Source organism: Mizuhopecten yessoensis, unplaced genomic scaffold (assembly GCF_002113885.1).
Source record: "Mizuhopecten yessoensis strain PY_sf001 unplaced genomic scaffold, ASM211388v2 scaffold716305, whole genome shotgun sequence".
NCBI lineage: Eukaryota > Metazoa > Mollusca > Bivalvia > Pectinida > Pectinidae > Mizuhopecten > Mizuhopecten yessoensis.
Genome location: NW_018480050.1, coordinates 620,103 through 631,287, shown reverse-complemented (window position 1 = coordinate 631,287; position 11,185 = coordinate 620,103). Strand labels below are relative to the sequence as shown.

Below are 11,185 nucleotides of genomic sequence, written 5' to 3'. Positions count from 1 at the left end.
GGACCAAGGACCGAGCCTTGGGGTACACCGGCTTTGACATGCTTAAAAGTTGAATAAAAACCCTCTGTTGATACTCTCTGCTTTCTATCAGAAAGATAATTACTAAACCATTGTAATATTTTCCCTTTTATGCCATACGATTCCAATTTAAAAATAAACCCTCATGCCAAACTCTATCAAACGCCTTACTTACATCACAAAATACAAATCTGATTTCATTATTTTGATCCAAGTTATTTACAATAGTGTCATATATAGATAATAACTGGTTTACAGTCGAGTCTCTTGGTAAGAAGCCTGATTGGTGTTTCGTTATGATATCACATTCTTTCATATAATTAAACACATATTTAAAAATAACTTTTTCAACAATTTTGCTAAAACATGATGTAATAGATATTCTTAGCCATAAAGGCAGGATCAGTGAGAAGGGTAACGGCAGAGTAATTTCTGGACCACCGGAGGCAAGAGGGGTGAGAAGACAAGGCATGAATCTCACTCCTCCTTCGACCTGAGGCCAGGGCAATAAGGAATACCACCTTGTAGGTCACAAACTTCAAGGAGGCAGACGCTAAAAGCTCATAAGGTACCCGCATCAGCGATTCGAGCACCAGTGGCAAATTCCACTGCGGAGCCAACTGCCGGACCCTAGGCCTGTCCAACCCAAACCCCCTAATCAAGGCAGAAAGAGAGGAGGACGAGCCTACCTCCGACCTACCATGAACAGAGAGAACACTAGCAATGGCCGTGCGATAACCAGCGATAGTGCCAGGGGCAAGATTGCGGTCCCTAAACAGCCAAAGAAGGAAGTCCGCAATCACCTGGACAGTAGCCTTGATCGGATCAACCTTCCTGCCGACACACCAATCACAGTAAATCTTCCATCGTGACTGGTAGACGGCAGATGAGGAAGCCCTAATTGATCGAGCGATGCGATCTGACACGTCCCTAGAAAAGCCCGCCTGAGCGAGGCCTCCTGAGATAGCTTCCACGCGTGAAGGTGGAGGATCTCCGGACGAGAGTGCATCGTCCTGGAACGAGGCTGGCGAAGGAGGTTCGCTCTGAGAGGAAGAGCCAGGGGCTCTTCCACCAGAAGCGACAAAAGCTCCGGAAACCAAGGCTGCCTCGGCCACAGGGGCGCTATCAGGAGGAGGGAACACTGATGCTCCCGAAACTTCTGCAGCACCCTGCCCACCATGTTGAAGGGTGGGAATGCATATGCATGCATTCCCTCCCAATCCAGAGACAGAGCGTCCACGGCCCAAGCCCTTGGATCTGGTACCGGAGAGACAAACGTTGGCAACTGATTGTTCAGTGAAGTGGCGAACAGGTCTATGTGAGGCCTGTCCCACACCTGACAAATTCCCACGAAAATCGAGGGATTCAGTTGCCACTCTGTCAAAACCGGCTGGCGGCGCCTGGAAAGAGTATCCGCCAGAACATTCAACCTGCCTGGTAGATGCTTGACACAAATTGTCAACTGCATTTCCTGACATAGAAGCAGAATGCGGATAGCGAGGGCACACAGGGTGTGAGACCTGGTTCCCCCCTGTCTCTCCAGATACGCGACAACCGTAGTGTTGTCCGTAGCCACACAAACCACCTTGGAATGCAGGATCTCCCGAAAAGACTGCAGAGCCAACAGAACAGCCCTCATCTCGAGCACATTGCTGTGCTCCGAGAGCTGTTCCCCAGACCACTCCCCCGACTGGCAACGCCCGTCGAGATAAGCTCCCCACCCTGTCATGGATGCATCCGTGTACAGGGTCATAGTGGGAACTGGCTTGGACAAAGGAACCCCTCGGAGAACATTGTCCTGATGAGTCCACCAGCGTGCGTACTCCTTGACCGACTGGTTCAGAGGAAGCAAGGCTTCCCAATCCCTTGAAGAAGGGACCCAGTTTGCAAGGAGAAACATCTGGAGAGGCCTGATGTGGGGACCACATCGGCCAGGGCGTTGAGATATCCCAGAAAACTGAGAAACCAACGTACCTGGACTTGAGACCGGTCGATGAAGGTCAGAGCAAAAGCCCTGGCCTTCTCGAACTTCGGTGGAAGGGCGATGCCCTGAACCGTATTGAAACGGTTCCCCAGAAAAACAAAATCCTGAGATGGGGAAACCTCCGACTTTTCTCTGGAAGGAATGAAGCCGACCCTGAGTAAGAGTTTCAGAACCAACCGGGTGACCTGCTTCAGAGACTCTCTCACTAGGTGGAGCATGAGGGAGTCGTCGAAATAGATGTGAACATCTATTCCTCGAGAGTGCAGTAATCCCACGACCACCTGCAGCAGCATAGTGAAAACCAAAGGTGCAGTCGTGAGCCCGAACGGCATGGCCCGGAACTGGAAGACCTTTCCGTTGTAAGTAAAAGTGAGGTACTTCCGTGCCGACTTCTTGATGGGAATGTGGAAGTAGGCGTCCTTCAGATCTACTGAAGTCGCCCACATTCCCTCTCTCACGGAGGCGATAATACCCCGAGGAGTCTCCATCTTGAAGTGAGGAGAATCTACGTGCTTGTTGAAGGCACTTAGATCTATGATGGGACGCCACGCCCCGGACTACTTCCGAACCAGAAACATTCTGGAGAAGAACCCGGGAGGGCATCCCGACATAGGAACCTCCTCGACCGCGCCCTTGGTAAGCATGGTCCTTACTTCCTCCTGGAGCGCCAGAGCCTTTTCCGGATCCCCTAGTGGAGGAAAAAAAATTGGCTCCGACTCTAAGGGCGGATCCCGCACTAGCGGAATGCCTAACCCCTCCTTGATCACAGACAAGGCCCATGCGTCTTCCGTAATTTCCTTCCACTCTGAAAGGAAAGCAGAAAGACGACCCCCCACAGGAAGATCTGGTCGAGGCAGATCGAGACCTTGCCAGGCAAGAGAACCGTCTGCTGACCCGAAGCCTAATCCTGCGGGAGAAGGACCTAAGCTTGAGCCGAGAGGACTGCAGTCCTCCCGGCCAAACTCGTCGTCTGACACGACCAAGGAGGGAAGAAGAGAGTCAGGAACTCTTCTTCTTACCCCCAGGAAGGTTCTCACCCTTCTTACCCTTCCATNCCCTTCTTCTTACCCCCAGGAGGGTTCTTACCCTTCCATTTGTTGCCCTTGAAGGGCCTTCTTCTTAGGAGGCGCTGACCCCTGCGAGGTACTGCCTTCTCAGCCTGAATCCTCTTCACCAGAAGTGCAGAGGCGACCGAGTCCTCCTTCAAACCCTTCTGATGAGAAGGAAGGGCCCCTCCAAAAAGAGTGGACCCTGAGAAGGGGGCAGTCAACAATCTGGAGCGGTAAGGCTCATCGACCGGGCGGTTTTTCAAAACTGAAAACCGCCTATCCAACAAGACATTGACGAGCGATGACACCTGTAAAGCTGCCAACGCTCTCAATGCCCTNTACCTCTCTGCTTCCCTCGCTTACCGGAAGAAACAGACGAATCTCTTACGGTAAGTTGAGTGTAGCTTTGGAACAATGAAGTCCTTGTCCTGAGATTTAGTCTGTGAACAAAGTTCACAAGGCGAAACCTTACTGCAAGGACGACACCTGGGACAAGCATCATGAGGGTCCCGTTCCACAAAGAAATGGGAACACCCATGAGCTCTACCTCGTCGCTGTCCCGACCGAGACATACCCTCCAAAGCGAACGTAAACAAAAAATTACAAGCAGATAACACGGGAAAAAATAATAAAATACGATAGTACAAAGTACGCAACGTAGAAAGAATTTCACCTGTAATATAAATCAGAAAACGGTTAAAATAAATAACGTTTGCCGAAACAAACAAACGTCACCGAAATAAACAGAGGTCGGAAATTAACCCAAGATAATGGCGGACCGTGGCACACCATCGGCACACGTGGAGTAAAATAACCGGCCGTAAAAGGCACAATTTTTTTTTTCAACAATAATTAATTATATTTACAAGGGCAGATGGGTATAAGGCACACAAACTGCGCAAAAAATTGAGTTGACACTCAAACCAAACCGGAAAAAATAATAAAATACGATAGTACAAAGTACGCAACGTAGAAAGAATTTCACCTGTAATATAAATCAGAAAACGGTTAAAATAAATAACGTTTGCCGAAACAAACAAACGTCACCGAAATAAACAGAGGTCGGAAATTAACCCAAGATAATGGCGGACCGTGGCACACCATCGGCACACGTGGAGTAAAATAACCGGCCGTAAAAGGCACAATTTTTTTTTTCAACAATAATTAATTATATTTACAAGGGCAGATGGGTATAAGGCACACAAACTGCGCAAAAAATTGAGTTGACACTCAAACCAAACCGGAAAAAATAATAAAATACGATAGTACAAAGTACGCAACGTAGAAAGAATTTCACCTGTAATATAAATCAGAAAACGGTTAAAATAAATAACGTTTGCCGAAACAAACAAACGTCACCGAAATAAACAGAGGTCGGAAATTAACCCAAGATAATGGCGGACCGTGGCACACCATCGGCACACGTGGAGTAAAATAACCGGCCGTAAAAGGCACAATTTTTTTTTTCAACAATAATTAATTATATTTACAAGGGCAGATGGGTATAAGGCACACAAACTGCGCAAAAAATTGAGTTGACACTCAAACCAAACCGGAAAAAATAATAAAATACGATAGTACAAAGTACGCAACGTAGAAAGAATTTCACCTGTAATATAAATCAGAAAACGGTTAAAATAAATAACGTTTGCCGAAACAAACAAACGTCACCGAAATAAACAGAGGTCGGAAATTAACCCAAGATAATGGCGGACCGTGGCACACCATCGGCACACGTGGAGTAAAATAACCGGCCGTAAAAGGCACAATTTTTTTTTTCAACAATAATTAATTATATTTACAAGGGCAGATGGGTATAAGGCACACAAACTGCGCAAAAAATTGAGTTGACACTCAAACCAAACCGACAAAACAAAGTTTTGAAATGGAGCAAGCTCCGGGCGTCAGCAGGCAGCAGGCGCCATAAAAGGAAGAGGAAGGGAGATCACTCCGTGGCTCTGTCATCGAGATATGGGTTACGTCACGGTAGGGAGGTAGGGATATTTGAATCTGTTGTTTTTGGGCTACAAAGATGGGTGTAGGTATTGTATATGCATACTAAAGTTATGGTAATTATTACTGAAATGAAATCAGTAGATACGCAATGTAAGCTGGAGTCGGAACGTACCGGAAACCGTCGACACTTTCCGTAAACGAGAAAATATTTGTTTGAAATTGTCGTTTACGGAAAGCGCCAACGGTTCCTGTTTGGAGGCCGAGCACAACATATTGGTTGTTATGCTACGTTTACATTATGTTCCCGGTGGCCACGGCAATTACGTTTCAGGCCAACGTGGACAAAACGGGATGGACGTGAGATAACGCGAGGGGACGGGATGGGCCAGCGTGACAGGCCGTAATTGCCGTGGTTTCCGGGGCAGATTTTTAACTGTCAAAAAAATTGCCACGGCAGTCACGGTGCGCATGAGAAACCTAGTAGGCCGTAGTAAAACCGGGTGAACGCAACAAAACGTGACAGTACGTAATAGGCCGTAATAAAACTTGGAGGCGGTCAGTAGTGGGACGGGAAGCATGTGTATTTCCCGGCATCTCACGGTCCTTTCAAGTTTTGTCGAGTTCTATCGCGTTTAGTCCGCGTTCTGTCACGGTTGGTTCACAGCACGGTTGGTTCACGGTTGCTGCACGTTTTGTCCCGTTTTACCACGTTTTGTCACGGTTCTCATGGCAAGCTATAGTGTATGGTAGCTGTTTCGTCGCGTTTAATCCGGCGCGTCCCGGTGTGTGACGGTTTGCGGGCCCGGCGCGTTGCGTTCTATAAGGTCTGACATGGCGCGCGGATGGAGTATATAAAAGCCAAAATCCCACGGTGCACTAAGTTTCGTACACAAAATCTTCTTCATCTTGGGAATTCATGATGTTATCTCGTCGATTCGTCTCAGGATATAATGATTGCTTTTGCTTGTGAGGCCTTCTTCGGCACAAACGTGCATCGAAGCTGCCCGGTGTCCACGTTTCATCCGTGGAAAGCCTTGACAGAACGTGAAAAACGTGTCGGACCTTCATCAGAACGTGAGAAACGTGAGGGACCCCATCAGAACGTGACAGGCTTAGAGGGAACGTACTGGCATCCGTGGTAGACCGCGGGCCGAACCGTAGTACGCCTTGGAGCCTACGGGACTCAGCAGCCCCTTTCCCCCTCGGCCTGTCATGGATACCGTGACAGACCGTGGGAAAACTTGCCAAGACTTGAATTCAGAGAAAAAATGTTCAAAATCCCATGAAGCACTACGTTTCGGGCAAACGGGACTGCCGTGGCTGCCGGGAACATAATGTAAACGTAGCATAATGCTACGTTTACTAATACACGAGTTCACACGAAACTGGAGTTACAAATACCAGTTACCTCCTATCGGCCATGCACCTGATCTAAAACGGAGTATAAAAAGTATAAAGAAAATAATACATCGTACAAGTGCTGACAAGAGACAGTAGATATGCATCTTCTTAATCGCCTGATCTGAAATCAAGACTAGCGATACATTTTTCGTTAAAGGCTAATAACCATTGTGTACATTTGCATACACCGGAACCAGTTACTTCATGCGTAAAACGATTTTATCTTTTCGTTTAAATGTATTATGTCAATTGACCCTTCATGTTGTCTCAAAATCCTTGCAATTTACTTCATAACAATTTACCGATAATGTAAATCTGCATGAAATAAAAAGGGGACCTTTAGTTTAGCATGAAACTGTACAAATATATTAAGGAAATTACATCACAGTAATACAAATTCTCTTGATTCACTTCCTCGGGGTGATGTTAACATTACACGTGAAGTGTTAACTGTCTCCGGTATTTGACTTTGGAAAAATAAATAAAAGCAGCACATGTTCTCAATGGCTAGTATTTTGCTCAAGTGATGTATGGACTTTATCTGTGGGTCTATGTTGTTGTGTTAACCTGGCAAAACCTAATATTAATCTCAACAAATGTCCATAACCTATAAATAAATTCCCTTTAATTGGTACGAAAATGTTGTTTTGTAAACATTAATGACCTGTCGTATTGAAATTTGATTAGAATAACAAATGTATGTTCTAATTCATTTGAGATATATCAAGGTATTTGATTGGTCAATCAAAATAATTTGCGACGGTATAACCACATTCTCGTTTGCATATGAAGCCCGGACGGCGATTTTGAATGACGTCAATGATCCTGACTAATTCATGACGTCGCGAATAATAGCGTGACCCCGAAAGGTAACTTTTGACGTCACCAATATTAATACACGACAGAGTGACCCAGATTTTGAAGAAAACGCTCAAAATATCTACAAATCGTTTTTTCTTCTGATGGGTTTAGCTTATATGAGTTAGAATGAAGGTAACTAAATTTGTGGCGGGTATATCTTTGATTATACTGTCCCAAATTGAGTTTTACTGGCAACTGCGACAGTATAATCACGATATATCGAGATGTATCATCTCAAATCACAAAATAGTGTTATTCCCTAATTATTCGAAAGACGGTCGGGTCAACGTATAAGATTACATCTGCACATAAAATTACCAGTTCTACCATGACAAATTGAAGATGAAAAATTCGAGACTACATCTTACCAAAATAGGCTATTTTCAGATGAAATTTAAGACATCATATGGTAAAAAATACCAAAATAATACCTAGGATAGAATTTCAAATGTATTGATAAAATATTGCTTGATACATTCTTTGAAATATTAGATCTTTTACTTACCGAACTCCATGTCTGCAACTTGTGTTTATGATCAGACGAGGTGAATGGCCTTTTTATAGGCTCAAAGATTACACCTCGTGTCCGCATCCGTTATCTCTCTCTCTTGTTTTTGTACGGCAGCCCATAAATATCCTTTCCACTAAGGCTTACAAACGCTTATGCTTATTACCTGACCTGTTATGAGTACCATGGGACTTCCTGTTTACTCGACAGCACCAGAGGTACGCGGAGGAAATTAGTGCCCATTTTAAAGCAGAGAAGAATATTGTGAAAAGCGTTGAGGAAAGATAATGGATTTTGGTGAGTGATCTATCTAGCGCCCATTTAACGAGCTTATGTAGTTCACTTTACCGATACGAACTTATAGCCACTACCAAAACTCCTCTCAATCAGCGTAAGTCAGAATAAAGATTATTTGAATAATCCCTTTAAACACAAGGACAGTTTTGTATCCCAAAGGAGAACTACTTCGAACTAATAAATCCAATTCTTATCAAATTTCGCTCTGTCATATTTCTCCTAGAAATAATACCTTAAATACACAGGAAACGTTGACTTCCCCTAGAATTCACTCCGGAGCACCTATTCCATCGGAGTATAAGTCACGAAAGTCGCGTGGGTCAGTTTATTCATCAAATGCAATCTTATTCATGTAACATCGTAAAACAACAGATATGATTTTATGCACACAAATAAAATATGAACTTCAAACGCAGTAAAATATTTATAACTCTTATTATGAAGACACAATATATTGACAGGAAATGCTGTAGGGAACAAAGGTATAAAAACGCATACATGTAAACATACATGTATGACAGATGGCGACAGGCGACGCTCACGTGCAGTCGGAACAAGAGACCTCATTGGCTCGCCCCATATCGTTATTCCTTTTTGAAGCTAGTAAGTGATTTTGAGCGGAGACCAAAAAGTATGAGAAGATACCCTCTAAGCATCTTCAATGTGTATATCTCTCCATTCATAAAGTTTTAATTTCAAATCGCATAAATATATTCTCTTTTTTTGCTCAAACCACTTTGTACATTTCAAATAATGTTCTTAAAACAAGGTTTTATACGGCACATTGTGTTGTGCATTGAGAACGTATTATGAAATTGAATATAAGGCGCAATACCGATCACATATAATATAGGAGCAATACCGTGGATCATATTTAATTAAGTGCACTACGCATGACTATTATTGCTAAAAATAAACATTTTTCCATAGAAATCTTGATTAAAAATATGAGATATGTTCACAAATAGCAATTTAATTAAATTCCTTTATTTTGTTTATTTTTTCAACCACGCTCTTGTATCGTATACTTTGGCAATGTTTACTGTAGACACAGGCACACGACGGTATGATTTCCGATTCAAATGAACAGAGACCTTAGGGAGCTGACGCGGTATCGTTGCGTTGACAAATGCTAGTGTTCCAGATAAAATAAGAAAAAAACCAGCATCGAATCACGGCCTTTTTCGTACGGGTTACGTAGAGCTACGTGTTATAATTCAGGTATGACTGTTTAATTAAACGTAAAACAAGATTTAAATACAAACGTCAAATACTCCAGTCTATAAATATACATACGTAGCTGATACCAATATCGGAGTGTGCTGTGATGAATCAAAACCAGGTATCGCTGTGCCATATAATTATTTATGACAAGGCTATTCAGAAGTCATCGGGGAAAACTCAGAAAAAGCGAAATTCACATCATTAACATTCTAAAGAATTATTTACATTCAAATACCTCTGACGATTGTGAGCACGCTAAAGCCCGAACATTTTTTTTAAATGCAAAGTACAATAAATCTTCACGACATATTTGGTATATCCGCATGCATCTAACTATCAACATATCTTGTAGATAATATTAAGGTCTTCACTGTCTACTCGTTTAAGACCTCTTCAAAACTGATTACTAAGGACCCAAAACAACACAGGACTTTCTGTCGTACCTTCGGGTGCAGGTATGCCTAGTATAGCTAATGGGTTGCCGTACTCCAAACTTAAGCAGACGACACTACAAAGAAGTTTATCAAACAGGTTGTCTCGGCCATTCTTTGGTTGTCTGTCCTCAATGTGACGTCGTTATCGGATCGGTCGACAAGGCCGTCAATAGGAAAAGGTCAAGCCGTCCGTTGACGATAAGCTCGGACCAGGAAGTAAAACAACCAGGACGTTTGGTACATTGAGGTCATTATCGTGATGAAATTATCGGGTTGTTGTGAAAGGTGAACGAAGCGACACAGATACCTGAGACGCAGACAGATCGATTGTTCACTGGATATGCTGTTATTGCGAAATATATGTATCAAGTTCCGTATCTGTATCTAAGGATTGTAATGACAACTACTTAGCGGGGCGACATAACGATAATTATCGTTTTTTTCGCGCCGAAAAGACGATAATTAGCGGGAAAGAGACATAGGTTGCAGTGAAGATACTGTAGACAATGATACACCTGTAGTGTGTGATACAGTATTTATAGATTGCGAGGAAATTATGTTGCTATGTATAATCAAACTTTTTACAAAAATGTTTGACTCTGGGTTTTCCCCTGATGTATGGTCACATGGCTATACGTTCGAATACACAAGAAAGGTGATGTAAACTTTGTTGGACATTATAGAGGTATAACTCTAGCAAGCTGTATGGGCAAGTTATTTACGTCCGTATTAAATAGGAGACTTCTCAAATGGGATAAAGAACATTCGATTATCACAGATGCCCGAAAATGTCAAATCGTGTGTAAAATATAATGGAGGTGCATCAGAGTATTTCAACAACAAGATCGGTCTTTTTCAAGGGGAAGAACTCTCACCGATTCTGTATAGTCTTTTTGTGAATGATTGTGAAATGCATTTTATAAATCAAAACTGTTCATCTGTCGAGTTAGGAATGATATCCATATTTTGCTAATGTATGCTGATGATTCAGTCTTAATTGCGGAATCACCTCAAAAACTAAAACATATGCTAGATGCATTGTTATCATACAATAAGGAATGGAAACTCACACTTAATATCGAAAAGACCAAAGTAGTAATATTTAGAAATGGAGGGATTGTGCGAAATGAAGAAAAATGGTACTATGACAATAATGAATTGCAACAAATGAAAGAGTTTAACTATCTAGGCATGCTTTTTAACTTCAATGGAAAATTCAATAAAACGCAACTACATGCTGCCGAAAAAGGACGAAAGGCATATTTTGCTTTATATAACAAAATAAGAAACCACAATTTCAACACTCAAACGTTATGTTCAGTGTTTGATACGTATATTAGCAGTGTACTAGGGCATGCGAGTGAAATTTGGGGTTTTCACAGAGCGTTGGAAGTTGAAAAAGTACATACTTGTTTTTGTAAAAATATTTTAGGTGTTGGTAAGAAAACATGTA

The 11,185-nt window shown here is 42.8% G+C and overlaps 1 protein-coding gene across 1 annotated transcript in view; it reads right to left on the bottom strand.

Moving 5' to 3' along the window:
* Positions 1 to 7,854, bottom strand: part of LOC110442865 (laccase-25-like) — a 16,630-nt gene extending 8,776 nt beyond the window's left edge. Inside the window, exon 1 of the mRNA XM_021486705.1 lies at positions 7,775 to 7,854. Coding sequence (XP_021342380.1) covers positions 7,775 to 7,784 — 10 coding nt within the window. The 5' untranslated portion in view covers positions 7,785 to 7,854. The remainder of the gene's footprint in view (positions 1 to 7,774) is intronic.
* Positions 7,855 to 11,185: the final 3,331 nt, after the last annotated feature.